At 47.5% G+C, this 24,133-nt stretch overlaps 1 protein-coding gene across 1 annotated transcript in view; it reads right to left on the bottom strand.

Moving 5' to 3' along the window:
* Positions 1-24,133, bottom strand: part of gramd1ba (GRAM domain containing 1Ba) — a gene marked incomplete at its 5' end in the record, with an annotated part of 60,745 nt that overhangs the window by 3,944 nt on the left and 32,668 nt on the right. The window contains 17 exons of the mRNA XM_083665423.1: positions 47-167; positions 284-394; positions 2,126-2,216; positions 2,683-2,886; positions 3,313-3,416; positions 3,721-3,863; positions 4,221-4,339; positions 4,797-4,940; positions 5,235-5,418; positions 6,332-6,506; positions 7,205-7,320; positions 7,705-7,785; positions 8,052-8,147; positions 8,555-8,658; positions 9,115-9,199; positions 18,653-18,673; positions 22,300-22,519. Coding sequence (XP_083521549.1) covers positions 47-167; positions 284-394; positions 2,126-2,216; positions 2,683-2,886; positions 3,313-3,416; positions 3,721-3,863; positions 4,221-4,339; positions 4,797-4,940; positions 5,235-5,418; positions 6,332-6,506; positions 7,205-7,320; positions 7,705-7,785; positions 8,052-8,147; positions 8,555-8,658; positions 9,115-9,199; positions 18,653-18,673; positions 22,300-22,519 — 2,119 coding nt within the window. The remainder of the gene's footprint in view (positions 1-46; positions 168-283; positions 395-2,125; positions 2,217-2,682; positions 2,887-3,312; positions 3,417-3,720; positions 3,864-4,220; positions 4,340-4,796; positions 4,941-5,234; positions 5,419-6,331; positions 6,507-7,204; positions 7,321-7,704; positions 7,786-8,051; positions 8,148-8,554; positions 8,659-9,114; positions 9,200-18,652; positions 18,674-22,299; positions 22,520-24,133) is intronic.

The raw sequence follows: 24,133 nt of genomic DNA, 5'->3' as shown, positions 1-24,133 counted from the left end.
TCTGCTCTGGTCAGACTCGGAGGAACACCTCGTGGTCGTCTCTCACCTCGTCCAATAGCAGCACAGACGACTTAATGATCTCCTTCCACTTCTGCAGCTCGTCGTCGTGGTAACGCTGCTGCGACTCCAGGAGCTGAGCCCACTCCAGCTGCGTCTGCGGAAGTTTACTGAAACACACAGAGAGTGTTTACTGAAACAGAGTTCGCCACCTAGAGGGTGATTCCTTCTAGACGTCTCTTCGTAATAATTACGCATTTGGATTGGATCTTTTGGGGTCAAGTACCTTTCTTGTGGTCGTAGGCCTTGCCAGGAAGTGGCCAGGCTCTGTGTCGTGTACTCCAGCATCCACAGCTTATAGAACAGCATCATGTTCAGAAACACCAACAACACCAGGCTACAGACCAGAGAGAGAGAGAGAGAGAGAGAGAGACAGAGAGAGAGAGAGAGAGAGACACAGAGAGAGACAGAGGGAGAGAGAGAGAGACAGAGAGAGAGAGAGAGAGAGAGAGAGACAGAGAGAGAGAGAGAGAGAGAGACACAGAGAGAGACAGAGGGAGAGAGAGAGAGACAGAGAGAGAGAGAGAGAGAGAGACAGAGGGAGAGAGAGACAGAGAGAGACAGAGGGAGAGAGAGAGAGACAGAGAGAGAGAGACAGAGAGAGACAGAGAGACAGAGAGAGACAGAGAGAGAGACAGAGAGACAGAGGGAGAGAGAGAGAGACAGAGAGAGAGAGAGAGAGAGAGAGAGAGAGGGAGAGAGAGACAGAGAGAGAGAGAGAGAGAGAGACAGAGAGAGAGAGACAGAGAGACAGAGAGAGACAGAGAGAGAGAGACAGAGAGACAGAGGGAGAGAGAGAGAGACAGAGAGAGAGAGACAGAGAGAGAGAGAGAGAGAGAGAGAGAGAGAGAGAGAGACAGAGAGACAGAGAGAGAGACAGAGAGACAGAGAGAGAGAGAGAGAGAGAGAGGGAGAGAGACAGAGAGAGAGAGAGAGAGAGAGAGAGAGAGAGAGAGAGACAGAGAGAGAGAGAGAGACACAGAGAGAGAGAGAGACAGAGAGAGGCAGAGAGAGAGAGAGAGAGAGAGAGAGAGAGGAGGGGTAAAAGGAAAAAAAACTGATATTGACTCCAGACTACAGATAGGTAGGACTCATTTGAAAAGCCCAGAACTACTGCAAGGGATGGATCATGCGACTGCTAAAACAGTAGTAGTACAAGGTGAACCAAGTCCATGAAAAAGTTGAATACCTTATACAGATCCTATAGGATGCAATGGAGACAAGAAGAAAGAGAGAAAGAGAGAAAGATTACACAAACCACCAGAACAGACAGAGAAAGAGAGAGAGAGAGAGAGACAGCGTCGCTATGCCCCCCTTTCAAACACTCCTACACCACTCCTCCAAGAGGGAGCAGAGGGAGAAAACGGGAGACTAAACTCATCAGAGAATCGATGAGCGGTTTGTCTTGGTCTGGGACACCGAATAAGAGAAGAAGTGGTGCAGGAGTGTGATTGGCCAGATTTAATTACATGACACGATGAGACAGAATCCACAGAGAAATGAGAACCATTACATGAAACAACAACAGAGAGAAAACTAGACCAACAGATCAGTCGCATCTCCGCCAGTGGAACCAACTGTCACACACAGCGAGGGAGAGGATGTTCCAACCAGTGGGAGGCTGGCGGAGGTCGAAATCGGAGGACGAGCTCACTGTAATGAATGGAATGGAATATACACTGTATATTACACTATTCCTCATTCCATTCCATGCATCACAATGAGCCCGTCCTCCCATTTCTACCTCCGCCAGCCTCCACTGGTTCCAACAACCATAGAAATAGAATAGAATACAAATAGAACTCTATTTCTACGGCAACAACTAATAATACAGGAAATGCAATAACAACTCTTGGGTTTGGTGTTTTTTTATGTCGCGCACAGAATCAAAAAAGACCCACGTGGGGTTACAGGGGGCTGTTAGCACTCTCTACAACACAAAGTGAACAACACGAAAAAGGAATTACCCAGCTATTCACAGTAAACAACCCATTACCCAATCTCAAACAGAACCATTGTGTCAGGGGGTGACGCCCCTAACCAGGCTGGCGATGGGGGGGATACTCACACAAAGCTGATGATGAGGAGGAGTTTGGAGACGCTGTAGAGCGCCAGGCCGCCAGGGACATGGTCAGGGATGTGTCTGGTCTGAGTAGAACCTGAGGGGGGAGGGAGACGCCGCCATTTTAGATCCATACGAATAGAATAGAAATACAATACAAGACCTACTGAAACTCCATTGCTCTTATAATCAAATATTAAGGTTAATTCCGACTTGTAATTGATGCCCAAGACGGTTCTCTCAAATTCATATGCCAAAATGCACATCAAAAAGTATAAAATGAAAGTGGTCAAAGACATGTTACACTAAATGTCAAATGCCCTTCTCACACTGAGTCTGAATCAGAGATTGTCTGATATAACACAAACCGGCAAGTGGATTACAGTGACGACACCACTATCAAACGCTGTCCTTGGCTAGTTGATAACTTGAAAATTGAAAAGATTTGAAGAACATTTGAAGAGCTTCATAAAAAAAAAAAAGAAAAAAAAAAAGAAAAAAGTGACCACATTTCTTGTTTGAGTCAACACTGTGACATAGGCCCAGCCCCTGTGACCTCTGACCTGCCACGTGTTTGATGCGGTGGATGACCTCCTCCTCGTCCTCGGGAGTGGTCACGGGGCTGAGGGCTTCGTCCATGTGGGCGGGTCTCAGGTGGACCAGGGGGCGTTTCCTCCTCCTCACCGTGCCCGTCCGCAGGGCTTTGGACTTGGGAGACTGTCCGTGGAGCTCGCAGAGGACCACCTCCACCTTACTGAGCTCTAACACTGTGGGGGCGCAGGCACGGAAAGGCTTTACGCTCCTGGGTAAACACTTGCTATACGATCACATGTAATGAGCTCTTGTAATTGTCTTGTAGTTGTCAACTGTGTGTATGCAGGGCTCCCTTGTAAAAGACACCATGGTCTCAATTGGACCCCCTGCTAAAATAAAGGTTAAATACAATTATTGATTGTTTTTAAAGTGTATCTGTGTTTTGTACTGTGTGTGGTTGTGTGTCCACCCTGTCTGCAGAGCACATTCCCTTCAGGGATAATAAAGATTGACTTGACTTGACTTGACTACATAGTATGTGTGTCATTGTCGACAGATCCAGTCAAGCTACTCAATGTTGAACATACAAGAAAATGCAGCTCATTTTTAATGTGTCAGGATGTAAAATCACATGCTGACAGTCTGTAATGGAAACTGACCCAAGTGTCTGAAGTACTCATCCAGGCCGCTCCAGAAGTTCCTCTCGATGAAGCCCTTGACCAGCCCCCAGGGCTGTTTCTTGTAGCGCAGCTCTGTGGATACCCTGCAGGACACACACATGCGTGCACCGACACACACACACACACACACACACACACACACACACACACACACACACACACACACACACACACACACACACACACACACACACACACACTTAGACTCTGATCAAATTAGACTCTGACCAGCGACATGTCTGTGAGGAAGTGAATCCAATGGGTCTCAAATCGAAACATACGACCGCTTCATCCAGCGAATGAAATGAATGTACAAATCAGGTGTCATTCGAACAGATAGCCCATATCGGTCTCACAAACCTCCACGTGGACAGTCATCTCTCTCACCTTAACCGACATTTGTTCTTCGCCACCCTGGTGAGCATGTAGCGGTTGAGGGTGTAGAAGTAATCGTGATAGGGCACGTCGTGAGCGATCACCTCCGCGTCGATGATGTAACACTCGCTCTCCTGGCTGGCCTTGTACAGAGTCTGACCACACGGGATGAGAAACACTGTTAACTCTACACAGGGAAAAAAACCGGAAAAATACCTATATAATTCTCCTATAATCAATCCTGATGTGTTTGCACTTGACTCAACCAGGTTGAAGAGACAACAGTAGCGGTGTAGAAATGAGGAAAAGGCTATGTATGTATGTATCTATGTATCTATGTATGTATGTATGTATGTATGTATGTATGTATGTATGTATGTATGTGCTTGGCACTCACCGCGTAATCCCATTTCATTTAGGGGAGTCTGCCCTCTACTGTCATAACTGTGCTATAGGCTGTGCAGGTTTAAACCTGTCATAAGCCTACCGTGCCACACGGGGGCGCCACTCACCTGAGTCTCAGTGACTGTGGCTGTCTTGGGAGCCAGGGGGTTGGTGAGGGAGATGGTGTACATGATCTCTCTGGTCTGGTTGCCTGCCTCCTCCTTCCTCCAGGGGTGGTAGACCATGTCTAGGGGAGGGGGTGGGGGGGTGGGGGGTGGGGGTGGGCACAACACAAAAGATCAGATCACCCTCCTTGGGGTAGGGACCTTCCTGACCAATGTCCGACTGGATGAAAACCTATACATGACCCTGACCCTGCCCTTAACCAAACCCTTCGCCCTAAATTTGGGTGACAAATCCTGAACTTTAACCTCATTTTGTGTGTCCCCTTAGTTTTTCCCTCCAAGGGCTCTGTTTGAAAACACTGCCTCCTCCTTCCCTCCTTCCCTCCTTCCCTCCCATGACTGCAAGGTTAACACTCTATTGATTACATCAATCCGACCACTAGTCAAGACAGTGATCAGTGTGTGTATGTGTGTGTGTGTGTGTGTGTGTGTGTGTGTGTATGTGTGTGTGTGTGTGTGTGTGTGTGTAAATACACCAAAGGAAGGAGGCAAATGAAGGAGGCATTTCTAGAGTATCACCTGAGAAACGTCTCTGCTCCAGGAAATCTCTCATGAAGGTGGACTCTGTGAACAGGATGTCGTGCATCTTGTCCACGCTGAACTTGTACACCTCGTTGATGTACTGCTTCCCATTTAGGTCCTCTTCGAAGGCCTCCACCTCCCCTGCTGAGGACACGCACACACACACACAGGAGGAGAGAGAAGAGGATAAGCATGATCATGGCGTGTGTGTATAACGTGTCAGCTTATGTAGTTTTCATCACTGAACTCTTGGATTGCAGGAAAACACCTGAAACACTTCTGGTGTAGCTTGCCAGTAAATATTAGGGTTTGGAGAGTGTACAATATCACTGGTGTGTGTGTGTGTGTGTGTGTGTGTGTGTGTGCGTGCGTGCGTGCGAGTGCGTGTGTGTGTGTGTGCGTGCGTGTGTGTGTGTGTATGCGTCAGACACACACCTTCGTCATGCGTCTCCGACGAGTCGCTCAGCTCGGTGGGAAGATCCTCGTTGTCGTTGAAGTCGAGCGAGGGCGAAGGGGCGGGGCTGCTGTGATCACTGCTCCGGTTGCCGGCCAATGGGAGGGTCAGGAGTTCGCTGTCGGGGAGACAGGCAGGGAACTCGTCCAACAGGGGCAGGTCGTACTGCGGGGGGGGGGGGGGAGGGGTCGAGTCAGTTGTTGTTCTCTGCTTTTACTGTTCCGACTCACGTGACCGTTGATACTTTTATGACCCTCGTGTTTTCGTCTTTTTTTGTTTCTTCTTTGTCTTCTCTGAAAAGCGCATTGTCGCTCTCTAAATACAGTTTGATTTGATTGGCCTGTACAGAATGCTCATTCTCTCCTACATACAGTAAGCCTGCTGTACATACAGGCTATTCCTTTTAATGAAGTTAGCCCATCACCTGAGAAAAAATGCCATTACTCTGATCAAATCAATCAACGTAAAATGATTAAAATGGTGAGGGATTACACATAGCCTCTGTGTGTGGCCTGAATCCCTGTTCTAGGCTTAATGGCTGTGTTATCTCCATGTCCCAAGGAGTTAGGAATCTCCCTGTTGAGGTCGCACAATGTTGATGCTGTTGGCTCATGATCGCGCCTTGTCTCCTAAACTCCATACAGACGTCTCTGGGGTGACCGTGAGGTGACCGTGAGGTGACCGTTAGGTGACCGTGAGACGGATGGCTTAGTATTCAGACTCCCAAGTCGTGGGGTCACAGGGGTCACGGGGACCACAATGGAAGTCTTTGACTTCATCGTGCCATATACTCGACAATTTGATCCATGTGGGTTTTGGTACGATGTGTGCTTGGCTTTTAAAAATGGTCAAATAAAGCTAAACTACACAAAAAAACCAAAAAGACTCCAGTGTGCTCCCGTAGCACTGTGGTCCTCTGCGGCTCAGATGGTAGAGCATGGCGTTAACAGCGCTTAGGTGGTGGGTTCGATTCCCGCTGGGACCATATATACTGAAAAATGTATACACTCACTGCAATGTAAGCCGCTTTGCGTAAAAGCGTCAGCTAGATGGCATCTATTCTATTATCATGACTCACCACGTGGCCCGGTGGGTGGCTGCCGGCCAGGCTGGCGAGGGCGTGGTGGCTGTTGTTGTTGGGGAAGCCGGCGATGCGGGGCAGCAGGGGGCTGAGGTCGGGCTTGGCCTCGGGGGTCTTGGCGCAGGTGCTGTCGTTGGCATCGTTCTCCTCCACGGGCAGCTCCTCACAGTACCTACACCACGGGCAAGGGGAACAGCTGTATATCAAGATTATCAGCTCTGGCAACCCCGCCCGCCGGGCGCTTTACTCTGCATGGTCCTGGGGTCGTATGCGCCTAGATGTATGGTACGTATGTGGTTCTGTATGTTTACATGGATGCTGTATGTACAGAATATGCATATGTGTGTGTGAACACTGTACTGTATGTAAAGTGTTCGTGCACTAAGTACTGTGTGTTCATAGATATGTTTTGTGTTTGTTCTGTATTCCTGGGGAGGCTGGCGGAGGTAGAAAGCAGAGGACGGGCTCATTGTAATGCAGGGAGCGGAATAAGGAATGGTATCAAACACACGTGTGTTTGTAATGCATGGAATGGAAGGAGGAATGGTATCAATGAGCGTCTTCCAATTTCTACCTCCACCAGCCTCCACTGCTGTATACAGCACATGCTCTGCAGAGCCCATCAGCCAGGGACCTTTGACATGGGCAGCAGTGTTTCTTTGTACATATAACCATAATGACAGTGATGCAAACTGATAATACCAGAATACCCACATGGCCACAGTACAAGCTCACAGCTTACTGTAGACGGCGTTAACACAGAGAGTATTTCAAACTATGAAAAACATGGTCCGAACATGTATGTGAGTGTGTTAGTATGTGTGTGTGTGTGTGTGTGTGTGTGTGGGTGTGTGTGGGGTCAAAACTCACCCCATGGTGTTGAAGTCATCGTCGGGAGGCACATAATCCTCATCGTCGCTGGTCAGGCCCAGCTCATTCCCATAACACTGGTGCACAAAGTGCCACAACTCTTTGGGACACAAGGGCTGAAAGAGGGGGAGAGAGGGGGGGGAGAGAGAGAGAGAGAGAGGGGGGTGGGGAGAAGGGGGGGAGAAAGAGCGAGAGAGAGGTGGGGGGGAGAGAGGGGGGGGAGAGGGGGGGAGAAGGCGGGGGAGGGACAAAGAGAGAGAGAGAGAGAGAGAGAGAGGTGGGGGGGAGAGAGGTGGGGGGGGGGAGAGAGGGGGGGAGAAGGCGGGGGAGGGACAAAGAGAGAGAGAGAGAGAGAGAGAGAGAGAGAGAGAGAGAGAGAGAGGGGTAAGAGGAGGAAAAATAAAAAAGAGGGCAAAAATGTAAGGTTTTTGAAACAGCAAAACCCAGATACTCCACACTCTGTGTTGGCCGTTGAAAGTCCACTCTACTTTCGGTCTTACCTTCTCCAGCAGAGCGTTCTGCCACAGTCTGAACATCATCATGTACGTCCGATCCCTTGCCCCAAACGAGGTGAAAAAGTGCTACAGGAAGCGAGAGGCAACAAAGGACAGGATATTACAACGTCCTAACAGACTTTGTCACAAATGACTCACAAATAACAACTTTACAGTTATCATGAACAGTTATCTTTTGTTCTATTGTTGTTATATTCGGGGCTCTTTTGAATGTTATGCTTTACTGTGAACCCAAATAAAGTATTTAAAATATGTGTGTGTGTGTGTGTGTGTGTGCGTGTGCGTGTGTGCATGCATGTGCGCGTGCATGTGTGTGGGCGTCCAGTCCTGACCTTGTCATTGTCAGTGCACAGCTGGATGGCATTGGGAATGAGGCGGGCAGTCTTCTCCTTGGTCATGGAGCAAATATCCTTTAGCCGCACTGTCAGCTGGAGAGAGAGAGAGAGAGAGAGAGAGAGAGAGAGAGAGAGAGAGAGAGAGAGAGAGAGAGAGAGACAGAGAGAGAGACAGAGAGAGAGACAGAGAGAGAGAGAGAGAGGGAGAGAGACAACATGGTCAGACTACAACATGGTAGGACTCCGGAGGAAAGGACAGCTCATGTGATGTTGGTGTTAATAACAAAGTAGGACACCTATACAGAGACGGGGCCGGTCATGTCTATAGCCATGGCATGGCATGGGAAAGTCCCTCAATTATTGCGAATGTGTAATGTCCTAAAGTTATTCTGAGCTGAACTAGGCGATACAAATATGAGTAAAAAAAATAGTATATTGTGCATGCTAAAGAGGACAGTGTTAACCCATGATGATAGTAAAGGAAACACTAATTCCCATACCAGCGTTTCCCAGCGGAAGATGTTGCTATAGAAACAGATCCAGTTTTCCGAGACGTAGAGGCGTCCCTGCAGGAGGATGTCTCGTTGCAGGGCACAGGAGTAGTCTGTCAGTGAAGGGGGTCAAAGGTTAAGGGGGTCAAATGTCACGGGTAATTTCAAATGTCAGGGGTCATTTCTCCCACAACAAAAAATGAAACATCTGGAGATCAAACAAAAGACCAAACTGTCTTTGAGCTTCAAACACAGTTGTGTTGTGTTTATGTCACAGGAGGGTTTGAGGAGGGTATATGTCATAATTTCCTTTAGAAGTTGGACAACTCAACATATAATATAACTAGTAATTATGAAGGCTGTAAATGTGATATATTAAACCTCTGGTCTCCGGATCGATATCTTTGAAATTCCACAGTGAATATGCCAATATATAAGTCATATTGACGTTGGCAATAGAGGAGTGTGTATGTGGTGACGTATGGAGGTTTTGAGAAGGGTTCAGTAGGGGGAATCTATTGAAAGCTGTTGGCGGTTCTGCATTGACATCTTCTTGTCCCTTCACTCACCCACGATGAGGCGTTCCGTGTCGGGCAGCTGCTTGAAGAGCTTCCTGAAGTCTTCATTGCGCTGCTTGTACGTGGGACTCAATACCTGCAGGAGGGACAGAGAGAGAAGGCACATTGAGAGGGGACGCAACAGTCATCAGACACTCAGAGTGGAATCCACAAATATGCACAACGGGCATACATACACTGGGACACACGCACACACACGCACGCACGCATACACTCACACTCACACACACACACACACACACACACACACACACACACACACACACACACACACACACACACACTCACACTCACACTCACACTCATACTCTCACACACACACACACACACACACACACACACACACACACCACAAATAAACTTCTATTTCCGTGGAAACGTTCCTTTTCCTAATATGTCTCTCCATACAAGTACTAACACAGTCTCCTCCTCTCTCCTTCTCAACGAGGGCAGATAAACATATTTCCTTGTAGAGGCCAGTGAGAGAGAGAGGGAGAGATAGAGAGAGAGGTAGAGAGAGAGAGAGAGAGAGAGAGAGAGAGAGAGGTAGAGAGAAAGAGAGAGAGCGAGAGAGAGAGAGAGAGAGAGAGGTAGAGAGAAAGAGAGAGAGAGAGAGAGAGAGAGGTAGAGAGAAAGAGAGAGAGAGAGAGAGAGAGCTCTCTTATCTGCAGTGTTGACCACAGCCCAGGCCGCCTGGCTCTGATGAGACAAACACTGCATTCTTCAGGAACAGACAAGGCAGGGATGACAACCGCTCTTAGTGTAGACAACTGCAGAGATGTTAGCGGTCTGACGGACGTGAGAGCTAATGTTAAAATGTGCTAATTTTCGTTAAAATGGTGGGTGAACCAAACGCTATTCACCCCCCAAAAAAGGGCGTAAGCGTTTACCCTCTGCTACGTCACTGATCTTCTAGCGGTTAGCATCGCCTTGGGTTGTGTCTGATTTCAATAGAAAACAACAAAATCCCACATCAAACAGTCAATTCTGGGATATCAAAAGGCCCCATCGTCTTACAGCTATTTTCTGATGCTGTGGTTTCAAGTCTAGTGATACCAAGCAACCAAACTGTGTACAAACCAGAAACCCCTCAAGTTACAGACAGTAAGCCCATCAGTGGAGGCTGTTGGAGGTAGAAATCTGAGTTTCTTCGACACCATTCCTCATTCCATTTCATGCATTACAATGGGATTTCTACCTTTATTTCTACCTCCACCAGCCTCCCCTGAAGCCCATGCAGAATCACAACTAGAGGATCTAGACCAGTGACCCTCACTCCTGGTTCTGGAGTCGCATTACTGCAGGCATTTTCTCCAGCTCAGCAGTGACACACCTGAACTACTCACGGTTTTGAAGATAGGTTGATTGGTTCAATGGTAGCATGAGGCTGGGACAAAAACCTGGACCCTCTGTGGCTCTCCAGGACCAGGATTGAGGATCACTTGATCACTAGATCCATTCTCCACATGTTGCCTGTCTCCTGTGTTGACCCTGACGTAGCTAGTCAATCATCCTCTCTGTCTGTCTGTCTGTCTGTCTGTCTCTCTCTCTCTCCCTCCCTCCCTCCCTCCCTCTCTCTCTCTCTCTCTCTCTCTCTCTCTCCCTCTCTTTCTCCCCCCCCCCCCCCTCTGGCTCTCCAACTCAGAGCTGGAGCCAACATCAGTCCGGTGAGAGAGAACCCAACCAAACCCCTGTGATTCATCGCTCTGGAGCGCGACGGTCAACCAAGGTCGCGGTCGGAGGCTTAGCGGGAAACTAACACACGGGTGTGAGTTTAGGTAGATCCAGTAGATATTTCTCGATCCCCTTAATCTCCCATCTATCCTCACTCCGACCCTGTGTGTCAACTCAAAACCCAGGACCCCGACCGCAGGTCCATACGGGTCCGTCACTTTTCAGTGTGAGACAAAGTAGTGTTGACTCGTTTTGGCATTGGATTATTACCTTGACATTAACACATTCTCCCCAACTTCCACCCCAGGCCAAAGTGACTTACGGCTGGGATACTCTCTGACTCCCAGTCCCAGGTCTCCCAGTGGGCCTGGGCCTCATGTGACTGGGGGATGGTCTCCCAGTCTGACAGGGAATCTGTCTCAGTCTCTGTCTCCATGCTGGTAGAAGTGTCCAGGGCTGGGGTCTCTGTATGTGTGTGTCTCCCCTTCTCCTTCATTCTGTCTCTGTCTCTGACTCTCTCTCTCTCTCTCTCTCTCTCTCTCTCTCTCTTGATGAGCGTGTTAGTGGTGTCTCTTATCCTGGAGAATGGTCTGTCTGATTAGATTTGGTATTCCACCGTCCTTGTAGGCAAAAGGAACTCCTCCCTGTCTATAAGCCAAGCTGCTCAGCCCTGCCTCATGACTCTGATCGCTCACAAACACACACACACACACACGCACACACACGCGCGTGCGCACACGCACACGCACACACAGCGCTGCCTGGTCTGCTGTTGACCTGCAGTAACCTCAGCTCTCGGGGGACTACTCTAGTGTGAGCAGCACTAATACAAAAATCACAAAACTTGAAACTAACCCTTACCTTAACTTTCCAAGATAAGGCAACTCAAACAACTCTCAATGATTGCATCTGAGAACTGTATTACTCTCATAAAGAACACTCACTAGTACCCCAGTGCCAAAAAATGCCTTTCTATCGCACACCTGTACACATACCTATTTGACTGACAAGTTACTAATGAAACCCCCCAACCCCCCCCCTCCGCGCCCCGGTGAACGATGGCTTGCAGGAAGGTATTCCCACAGTCAAGGCTCTGAGATAGAGAGGGCTCCAGTTGACAGCCGGGGGTAAACCAAGACCGCAGTAAATCCGCAGTGCCAGTAGGAATGTGTCTCTAAGGAATACCGCTGTCTGAGGAATTGGGTGGACGGAATGGGTAGAGGGTGAGGGGGGTAGGTAATGATTTACAGTCAGAAAATGAAAAAAAGGGGTGCCCCCCAGTCTGAATGGTTTCTTCCCACTCCTGTTTTTTTGGGGGGAAGGAGTCGATCTCGTAAATCTCGTGAGGGCCGTTGGACCAGATGCACTGGTTCTGTTTGTCTAGGGGCACCAACAAAGTTGTCCTCAGTGTCTTAGGATACCTCCTCCAAAGGTGTCTGAAAAAGGCTACGATCTTCTCTTCAAACAACATCCAACAGCCATCCTTAAACAAACTCATCAAAACACAAATACTCCTCAGAAGAATGTTGGCTCTTTTTCCAGTTCCGAACATACAGGTCCAACCGAAGAGGTCTAAACATCTGCCAAAGTTTGCCCGATTCAGGAAACCCTGTAAAACTAAAACTAACCAAAAGAGCAGCAGTCTCTCCCTCTCTCTCTCTCTCTTTGAAATCTGCCACACTCTAGTGTTTGTCGTCTTGAGTGAGATTTAAATCCTCTGGTGGTAGTTGCAGGGTGTTTTTGCCCCTCCAGTAAGGGCAGTTACTCATTAATAAGGGCAAACAGTGAGTACCAGGACGGACGGTGCCCTACCCCCAGCACACCACACACAACACAAACACACACACCACACACCACACAAACACACACAACACATACCAGGCTAACCACACAGTGCTGTCCACACACTAAAACCCTAGTCCTAACTGCTGAAACTACTTCTCTCTCTCTCTCTCTCTCTCTGAACGGTTCTTAGAAAACAATTCTTGAGAAGAGTGGAGTGGGAGGAGTGAGTGTGTGTTTTTGTGTGTAAAGGAGAGAGGGAGAGAGAGAAAGAAAGAAAAAGAGAGAGAGAGAGAGAGAGAGAGAGGGAGGAACGATGGGAGGGTCTTTCCCAGTAGAGGGTGTAGAGGGGTGCTGGAGTGCAGCAGGAGTAGATGTACTGTGTGTGTGTGGGTGTGGGTGTGGGTGTGTGTTTATGGATATGGATATGAAGCCCCTCCAAAAGCCCTACTCCTCCTCTTCCTTCTCCATTCCCTCCCTCCCTCACTCTCTCTTCCTCCCTCCGTCAGCCTGTTAGAGGCTGAGCCTCTTCTCCTCCCCATGGCAGCCCACCACCACAACAACAACAACACAGCACTTAAGGAAGTTAAGGAACCAATCAACTTTCTGGAAAAGCCCTCGCTTTGCCTCCTCACTGAATTGACCTCAGGAGCTCTGTGAAGACCCTGATTCCTTGTGTGTTTGCTTGTATGTGTGTGTATGTGTGTGTATGTGTGTGTGTGTGTGTGTGTGTGTGTGTGTGTGTGTGTGTGTGTGTGTGTGTTTAAGTTTAACAACAAGTAATGGCTTCTTCTCATATGATACCCAGAGCAGATTTTCTAGAGAAAGTGAGGCAAGCATTGAATGCAGGGGTTTTGTGTGCAAGGACAGAGCTTTACACAGAGAGCCATTGTGTGTGTTTGTGTTTGTGTGTGTGTGTGTGTGTGTGTGTGTGTGTGTGTGTGTGTGTGTGTGTGTGAGAGAGAGAGAGAGAGAGAGAGAGAGAGACAGAGAAAGTGTGTGTGTGTGTGTGTGTGTGCACGAGTAGTCCATGGTGTAAACATTGTAGCGTGGCCAAGGACAACGCCCCTGCCAGACCTCTCTCAGTCCCTCTTTTCCATCTCTGTCCCTCCCACCACCACCCCCTCCTCCCTCTCTCTCTCTCTCTTTCTCTCTCTCTCTCAGGACATGAGGTGAATGAACTCTAAAGACCCTTTGTTAGGGGGTACTTTAGGTTAGGGGGCGTGGGACGTCCGTACTATCATACCAGGAAGGTGATTCACAGCTACACAGCCCCCCCCCACACACAGACCTCCCCCTCACTCAAAACTCCCCCCTCCCCTCTCCTCTCCCCTCCTCTTCACCCTATCCCCTCCCCTCCACCCTCCGACACAAACATCTCACTGACATTACCCAGAGCTGTGAAAGCTGCTACACCTCATGGAGTCTCTCACAACGACCTGACTCCGGGTACTACTCCACACGCTCCACATTGTAGAGTCTGTCAAACATCGCTTGTTTGAATGGCTACTGAGCGGTTTGAAGTGGTCAGGCTCATTTTGATGTTCAAAATGGAATGACTGACAGGTCGCAACACCCATCACATCAAACACTACTGAGCACATCCTGTTTTCAACTTCCAACAAACCGGCATAGCTCCAGGGTTCCATAAACAACTCTAGGAGGGAAAGGAAAAACAACAGCGAGGAGTAGGAGGAGGGTCTTGGCTTTAGGGAGAAGGGAGGAGTTTCCTCAGAATTTCGTCCACAGTGTGTTCAAATCAGAACCCATCAAAATCACACTGGATGATTTTTTTGGGGGGCTCTCATTCGCCGAATGCCCGTATAAATGAACAAAGTGTTGTCAGAGATACAGTGGCTGTGAGAAGAGGCTACAGCTAATAGATCATGACTAGTACATCAGGGGAGGATGGTGGAGGAAGACATAGGAGGGCAGGCTCCTTGCAATGCAGGGAATGGAATGAGGAATGGTATCAAACACGCTGTAATGCAGGGAATGGAATGAGGAATGGTATCAAACACGCTGTAATGCAGGGAATGGAATGAGGAATGGTATCAAACACGCTGTAATGCAGGGAATGGAATGAGGAATGGTATCAAACACGCTGTGATGCAGGGAATGGAATGAGGAATGGTATCAAACACGCTGTGATGCAGGGAATGGAATGAGGAATGGTATCAAACACACGTGTTTGATGCATTTCTTCGTTCCGCTCCGTGCATTACAACGGGTTTGATACCATTCCTCATTCCATGTCCTCTGATGTCTGCCTCCACCAGCCTCCGCTGTAGCACGAGGCTAGCTGACCTCTAGGAGCACTAGGGGTGAGTATACGATACCATCTCCTCTCAAAGCTCCCCCTGCTGGTAGGACGGTCAAAGGCAGATGGGACGCTCAAGGAGGTCCGTTAAAGCCTCTTGTGCATTTTCGTCAGTGTGTTTGGGCCTTTTTGGACCCAGCAGTGAAAGGCGCCTTACCTGCATACAGGTGTGTGTCTCATCTCACTGCCTGTGAGGAGGAGCGAGTGGTCACCACGCGGAGACAACCACAGAGAGCTCTGTGACAAACAACTACTGTAGCCCAGCTGCTCACTGATGACTAGTCTGTGGTGAGTTTTCCCAAAAGTGTTGTTGAAGTAAGCTTGAGTAATCCAGCCGCACAAAGGCACAAGAGAGTAACACTTGTAATCAATCAATGTTTGAAGAACTTTGCTGGTCTAGGGGAAGGAGTGGGCTTGGACTGTGAAAGGACATTCAGTAACTATTTCAGCTACACCGCATTGAGTTTCCCCAAATCCCCAAATGGATTAAATCATTTGGTGCAGATACTCTTTGGGATGTATAAATCCACATTATAGACCACAGAGAAACACCCTACATCTACCTGTATAGTACCCGGTGTAAGTAATGGGACAGTGAAGCACTTTTTCTTCTTTTGGCTCTATACTGCAAAAGTTTGGATGGTATTTGTGTACATTTTGGTTCCACCATTTACAAATGACAACACTTTTTATAAATAGTCCCCGTAATTCAGGGCACCAAAAGTAATGGGACGATTGGCTTGGCAGGTGTTTCTGGTTAGTCAGGTGTGTTCTGTCACATAATTTGTGCCGACATAAGAGAGCTGTCAATGTCTAGTATTGATTCTAGGCTTTGTGTTTGCCTTTGGAGTCTGCTATTAATGTCTGTCAACATGAGGACCAAAGAGGTGTCACTGAAAGTCAAGTAAGCCATTATTAGGCTGAAACTTGCCATAATCAATAGTTTAGAACAGTAAAAAGAAAAAAATGCACTGGTGATCTCAGCAATTGCAAACGGGCTGGTAGGCCAAGGAAGACTCCTACAGTGGATGACCAAAGAATGCTCACCATAATTGTGAAAAACAACTGTCCACAGATCAGCAATACTCTCCAGGAGGTAGGCTGGAATGTGTCAGAGACTACCATCGGCAGAATAAGTCACCAGCCTAACTACAGAGGCTTCACTGCAAGGTGCAAACCACTAGTTATCCTCAAGAAGGATGGTCAGGTTACAATTTGCTAACTTAAAAGCCAGCTAGTCTGGAAAAAGGTTTGGAGAAAAAGGGATCTTTACAGCATACCAACTAATCTGTGAAACATGGTGGAAGGGGTATTAGGGTTTGGGAATATATACCTGCCACTAGAACTGGCTCACTTGTCTTAATGGATGATGTAACTGCTGACGGCAACAGCAGAATGTATTCTGAAGTGTACAGAAACATGCTGTGTGCTCGAGTGCGAGCCTCCAAAATTCCTCCAAATTCATTGGATGGTGTTTCATTATACAGTCAGACAATGACCTCAAACATACTGCCATAGCAACTGGGGAGTTTTTCAGTGCCAAAAATGGAATGTTCTTGACTGGCCAAGTCAATCTTTAGATTTAAATCCAATTTGCATTTGCATGCATTTCATTTCCTGATGATAAGATTTTAGGTAAAAAGACCTCAAAACAAACAATAACTGAAGATGGCTGCAGTACAGGCCTGGCAGAGCATCACCAGAGAAGACACTCAGCGTCTGGTGGGGTCAATGCATGTAAAGGATTGTTGACCAAATACTAATGAGTGAGTGAGTGACATGAGTGCTTAATTTGGACATTATATGAATCTGTCCTATTACATTTGGTGCCCTGAAATACATTATACTTGAATCAAATCCAAACGTATGGAGTATAGAGCCAAAGGAAGAAAGAATGCTTCATTGTTCCATTACTTACGCAGAGCGATGTATCTGTGATGCAATGTGACCTGGGAGCACTAAATCACATTACCAATCACCGGAGTGCATTTCAGAATGACTCCTACCCTAAAGGATAGCCCACATAAATAGACCTTAAGTGCCAGACCTAAGGGGCTTTAGACACTGCAGGGCTGACCCGAACCACACTGTGCTGGCTCTGAAATATTCCTCTCACATTGTTCTTTCCAGCACTGTTACAGCAACCATGGTGGATACGTAACCAGGCCCTGCGGCTCAGCTCAGCTTAACCCGTTCAGTCGTGTGAATAAGGGTTAAGATGTCTGATATCAGCCTATTAAATGTAAGGAGAGCCTGTAACTGCAGACCCAGTTATCTCATCTCTCAACCCTTTTTCGGACACAGACACACAATAAAACACAAAAGGAGCCAATCATGAGACATACACCATATCCCCATCGTACATGCTTCCTGTTGACTTTCCCAAACAGGAAATGCATCACATCATCCCACACACCCTGCAACGGCCGGACCGAGTCACAAAAAAAAGTCTAATTTCCGTTCACCGCGTTAAGCGTCTTTGGGTCTTAGATGTGTTATTAGATGTGTTATTAGATGTGTTATTATTCAACATTGTTCTTTGGTCTCCAGACAAGGCGAGCTGATATATGAGACACTAATAATATTATCAGAATAAGAAACAGAAAGGGAGAGGGCAAATAAACTACCAGTAGATCCACTGCAGTTCATGGGAAAGCAAATATACAGTGTCTGTGTATCTACATGTGAATTCAGGGAAAACCTCCAGCAAAAAGCAAGAGGGGGAGTGAACTTTTTCCAGCCAGTCATGGGGTTTGAGATGCATTGATCGGGCTTGTTTAGCCCTGATCCACATAACAAAAGTTAGCCTGGTTCATCTGAGGGGGGTGGGGGGGGATTGACCGGTCGCTCCACAATGGCCCTTTTGTGTGTTTCTCTGCTTATCTGCAGTCCAAGGGCAGAGGCCAGCGCTGCAGTCCGGAGAGGACCAAGTATAACAAAAGCCATTCACTCACACACATACACATACACACACACGCACACACATGCACGCGCGCACACGCACACACACACACACACACACACACACACACACACACACACACACACACACACACACAAGAAAAAAACAGAACCACATCCTCATACTGAATGGCATTCATCTCCAGTGTCTTCATTTCCCATGGAAAAATTACCACAAGGCAACTGCATTGAGAAATTCACTGTTCGCTCTGGGACAATGAAAACGTGTCCAAACCGAAGACATTTTAATGATTCATTTGATGACATCTGATTTGGCCTCTGGCTCCGCTTTTCAAATATTCCCTCAGAGAAAAGTTTGGAAAGCGTTCATCATTTCAGATGAATACCATCTTTATGATGGTGTAGTCTGTGTAGGCCGGATTAGACTGGACACTCAGGGGGGAAAGTACTTCAAAGATTTTTATATCTGCAAAGCAACCCTATAAGTTTCCCCGGGAGCTTTAATTATATAAAAAGCAACTTCATGGAAGAAAAGAAGAGACAGCATTCCCACTGCACCTCATCAACACATTCAAAATGAAACATGGGAGCTAGCCTCTTGTCCTTTCTTGACAATGAGGGACTATGTCCACGGTCATCTAGAGAACAACAGCACTGAAGACATATGAAGCCTGCCTCAATAATCAATAAGCAGTAGCCAAGTTCTTTCAACGACAAAGCATCACATACTGGGGCTTGACAACACTGACTCCCCGCGTTGTTATGACTTCATCTAGCATGACACAATATCAGTCAAACCCACGAGAGAGAAAAGAGAAGAGAAGGACTTACGTTATACCAGCTCTGGCTTTTCTGTGGTCACAATGTCCAACGTCACAGTGGGGAAGGAGACAAAAAGAGAGAGAGAAATGTTTGGGTTAGCAAGAGGGCTAGGAAAAAACAACAAATAATATTTCTGTTAAATACAAGCCCTGACACTTGAAAAAATAGAAAAACTGCTACAGTATCAATGTAATAGAAAGGTTCAGAGTGAATCGGCTACGAAACACTGTTACTCCAATGTGCCACAAGGGGGCAGCATTACCTACAGTATGAAGTCTTAGGTGGGAAATAAGGTTCGGTCATTGATTAGGAGGGACTCTCTAGTGAAGATCTGACTAACACCGACATGGGCTAAGAACCAGACCTGAGGTTCACATCAAAACAGATGAACCACATAAGATCACCTGGCTTTTACACACTAGGGGTAGATTAGATTACCGGGGATGTAGTCGTGGTAAAATCACAGGTGGGTAAATCCTGAACACCATAGATTGAATAGGTGGGGTATGACCCTAATGCTAATAACATTGACCTAGCAGAAAAGATAGGTAAACCTTATTTCACTAAGATAATAAAGGTGGGTAAACTGAGAGATTACTGTTATCCTAAGAATTCTCACACAGATTACAAACACATACACACACATGTAAACACATAATGTAAAAAAAGCACACAATGCTAGATATTCAACAACATAATCCTTTAAGACCATGTACTGTACAAAACATGTGCAATTTACAATGAAGCAGCATATGTTGTCATTATCAAGTGGGGTTACCACTAAGAGCACATTGAACTCAGGGAGGTACAGGAGATGGGATCGGGAGGTGGAACGGAGAGCACATGGGGGGGGGGGGGGGGGGTCAGGGGTCATGGGTCATGTATGGAATGGACGGCCAAGAGGTCAAATAAAAAGATGAGCGCTTACTTTAATCAGGTTTAGTCTGTCATACTGGAAAGAAAATGAACACACAGACAGACAACAAGCGATGGTGCAAATGAGAGGTGAGGTAAAGACACACACATAGACACACACGTTAGATAAACAGCTGGAGGGACAAGAGATGGAATGCGGATGGTTCTTGAATTGTGTTATGGTGTTCCAACAGTGATACGAACCATGCAAGGCTTTCTTTGCATATTATTGTTTAAAGGCTCAGTCCAGTTGAAATCGTGATTTCTATTGAATTTCTATCGCTTCTTATGTGTTGTCATCCAGATGCTAGGCATGTGCAGTGTATGTGCCTGTGTGTATGTGTTTGTGTGTGTGTGTCAATGCAATACAAGGGATATGTGAGTTTATTCTGTGTGTATACATTAGTATGCGTGTGTGAGTCTCAATGTGTATCAATACAAGGGGTGTGTCTATTCTAAAGCATGTTTCGCTGGATCCACTGACTTCTTCCTTGACAAAGTGAAATGTCTTCCTCGTTATTTACTGCAAGTGAGATTGGTAATTGAGCTCTGAACTAAAATGTATTTTTCTGCAAAATAGGCTCAACTGCCATGGTCCAACATCAAAGCAAAGGAACAACATGAGCAGCACATGACATGAAACAACAGTAGGACAGAGGTGGTTATGCTGGAGGAGATGATGCCATCAGGAAACAGAAGGGAGTGTGTCCAATCCTAAATTGACCCCTAGCCCCTAGCCCCTAGTCCCTATGGGATATCTGAGGGGATACGCTGTGTTGTTGACATTTATCCAACGAGCCGAATCTCAGTCTCTCCACAAGTGCCTAGGGAACAGGGGCTAGAGGGTCGATTTGGGATTCTGAATTCGAGTTGGGTAGGAAGAAAGTCTGGGTGGGGTAGGTTAGGCAAGGTCAATAGAGTGGCACAGGTAAGCATAGGGTCTGATCTAGACCGACATCATTTAGGTTAGAGAAAGTGTTAGTTGTCTTGAGGAAGAAACGGGGTAGGGAAAGATTGCAGCAGGGGAGGCTGGTGGAGGTAAAATCGGAGGACGGGCTTATTGTAATTCATGGAATGGAGTGAGGAACGGAATCGAACACACGTGGTGGATACCATTTTCTCATTCCATCCCGTGCATTACAATGAGCCCGTCCTCCGATTTCTACCTCCACCAGCCTCCCCTGGATTGCAGAGTAGAATAGGCAAACGCAGGCGATAAATACAGTACCCAGCCAATCCCAAACAGACCCTAAGCCTTTAACCCCGAGGCACACGCGTAGATTTGAAAGATCTGATAGGTGTTCTCAATATGGGAACAATGCCGCCTAGCCAATCAGAGGACAAGGCGGAGCTATTCCCAAAGGGTGGAAGCCTAACATGAGATCCGCACGCATAACTGACATTGGCCTCAATCTTGCATTGAAGTCAATGGGAAATTTGTGCGACGATTGGAGTTAGGATTCCACCCATATTGGCTATGAACCTACTTGATCAACTGGAGGTGCCAAATGGGGTAGGGTGGGGGGGGTTAGGGAGTTCATCTGGGATCAGGGCTGTGTTAGTGTAATGCAGATAGATTTAGGGAAGCATAGAGGAGAGACGTATGAGCTTAGCGCAGGGGTAGTGGGGTATGACACAGGCTTGGTGGAGACAGCAAGCAGGAGGAGAAAGACCAGAAAAGAGTGATGCTTACTTTGGAAAGTCGCTTGTGAGACTAGCATGCATGAGAAGAAGAACAAAGAAAAATCAGAAAAGAACAAACAAACAAAGAAAGTAACAGCAAGTACATAAGAAAGAAAAGAATCCATAACAGTTTCAAGTTACAGACTCAGCTTGTGGTTTTTAAGATGGCCGCGAAACTTAACAGTTATGTCTCTAAAGGAAAACCAAAAGGAGTTCAATGGCACAACCAAATAAGAAAAAAAACAACAACATGACAAGTGATTGACAAGTCAACTCTAGAGGTTGGATGTGAAAGGCAACAGACACTCTTACGGTTAGCATGAAATGGAATATGAAAAATAGGTACAAGAAGCACCTTATATGGTGAAATGCCGAGATGCAGTCTTTCCAACCCCCGCTATTTCATGGCATTCTCTACTAACAAACGTCAACGTTGAGTTTAAGAAAGAACACAGTAATAGCTGTGGGTGGTTGACCATTGGGTGCCTCTGCTGTTGTGAGGGTTTCCCTCCTGTGTAAGCCTCTGGCGGTCAGAAGGACCATAGTAAAGCAGACATGTTTATACTATACTGTGGTGGTGGTACAGTACACATGGGGTGGGGCCAAGGGTGTGATGATCGCCAGTGGGCGGGGCTAGTTAGATTGTTGAGTGTGTTGGGTTTGTGTTGGGGGCGTGTCCAGAGCTGCCCCATGAGAGCTATCCCCAGGTTGCAGTTAAGTCAATGCCAACGGGTACTGCAAGGTCAGGATAATTATAGGAAAAGCTGATATGTGCAAGTGCCTAGATCTGACCATGTATCAAAGTGACCCTGACTTTTTGGACTATAAAGCGAAGAGTGTTTGTGTACGGGGTGTGTGTGTGTGTGTGTGTGTGTGTGTGTGTGTGTGTGTGTCTGTGTGTGTGTGTGTGTGTGTGTGTGTGTTTGTGTGTGTTGTGGGTGCTTGCGGCTGTTAACCTTTGACTTTTTTCCCCAACTGTGGCAGACTAACAGGTGCGTATGTGTGTGTGTGTGTGTGTGTGTGTGTGTGTGTGTATACGTCCCTCTGTGCGCACTCACTTTGGAGTTCTTGCCCCCGCTGCGGGTGGTGGAGTGGACAGACTGGCTGTAGGTGCGATGCACCACCTGCTCAGGGGTGGAGGGGGACTTGTCTGAGGAGTGGTCCGAGCCCTTCTCCACCATGGTCTCACCCTCGGGGCTCTGGGGCGTGGGCGAGCGCGAGCGTTTGCGCAGGACGGGCGAGCAAGCGGGTGTGCTCCGGTTCGAGTTACTGGCAGTGCTGGAGAGAGAGAGAGAGAGAGAGAGAGAGAGGGAGGAAGGAGAGGGAGGGAGGGAAAGAGGGAGGGAGGGATTAAAAAAACAGAATCCACATAGCACAGGTGTCACGCTGCTGTGAACAGTATTCGCACACAAACTCACACGTGTCTCAAACCTGTGTCCTCTGTATTGCCAACACACATGACCGCCCACAGAAACAATGGATTTGAACCAGCCTGTAAAGTCACTGTAAAGCTAGAAACTCCATGGCACGGGTGGGGGTATTTATACCTGAGGAGGGGGTATTTATACCTGAGGTGGGGGTATTTATACCTGAGGAGGGAGTTTAGCATATCACCTCGGTTACAGTGGCACTATTTGTTTCTCTTACCGTATTGGGTAACAAAAACATACTTTGTTGCATGAAGGGGGCCAGATTAGACAAACAATTCAAAGTCTTTTTATATATCAGACCAAGGACAAGAACTTAAAGCTAGAGTGAGTGACGTGTAAACAAGAGTGCTGTACCAAGGAAGCTCCATGGAAATTAAAATGGAAATTCACACCTTTAATGCGGAGGCCATCATACTCACTGTTCATGTGTAAAGCGCCCTATTACTCCCCCAATCATTATTGAGGAACACTTTGGCTTTCTTGCCTAGAAATGTTTCGAACATACAGTATCTGACCACCTCAATGGCTTATGATGAATAATAAGACAAAACGAAACAAAAACATCAGATTTCCACATCAGATTAATTGGTAGATTAATCCAATAAAGGCTGACTGACAGCCCTAGACGCCTGACCCCTGAACTCCAGCCTTGTGTTCCTGAGTAACATACAGTTGAGCACGGCAGGTGTGTTTGATTGGTGTGTCAGTTGGGCGTTCTCCGGACTCTCGCTGCTCGAGCTGACTCAGTGGAGGGAACGCAAACTTCAATGACGCCCCTTTGACGCCATGGTTGCCCGGTGAACAGCTGCTATTGCTGCAGGGGTTGCAGCAATAGCAGCTGTTGCCCCTCACTCTCCTCCCTTCTTCTGTTGTCTCAATACCCTCTCTCCCTCTCCCTCTCTCTCTCCCTCTCCCTCTCTCTCTCCCTCTCTCTCTCTCTCTCTCCCTCTCGCTCTCTCTTTCTCCCTCTCTGTCTATCGCAGCAGTGACCTCCTACGCAACGTGCCCCCTGTTGAGTGTCCTGCCATCACCTCTCTTGTCACCCCCCCCCCCTCCCTCCCCCCCTCCCTCTCTCTCACACGCTATCTCTCTTTCTCTCTCCTGCTCACGCTCCATCCTGTCCCATACAATCACCCCCCCCTCCCTCCCTCCCCCCCTCCCCTACAATCACCCACAGGCTTTGGGTGCAGGCTGCATTATTGAATCAGCGTATGTGTGTGTGTGTGTGTGTGTGTGTGTGTATGTGTGTGTGTGTGTGTATGTGTGTGTGTGTGTGTGTATATATGCGTGTGTATGTGTGTGTGCACGTGTGTGTATGTGCGTGTGCGTGTGTGTGTGTGTGTGTGTGTGTGTGTGTAGATGTAGTCAGTGAAGCAAGGGTAGGAAAGTAGGAAAAACAAACAGAGCAAAACAAAAGACAGAGTGAGAACAGGACACAGTCAGCTACAACACTACATTGAAG

The sequence above is a fragment of the Argentina silus genome (assembly GCF_951799395.1).
Source record: "Argentina silus genome assembly, chromosome: 2".
Lineage (NCBI taxonomy): Eukaryota > Metazoa > Chordata > Actinopteri > Argentiniformes > Argentinidae > Argentina > Argentina silus.
Note: the sequence above shows the minus strand (reverse complement) of the source record. Positions and strands in the feature narration are given on the sequence as shown.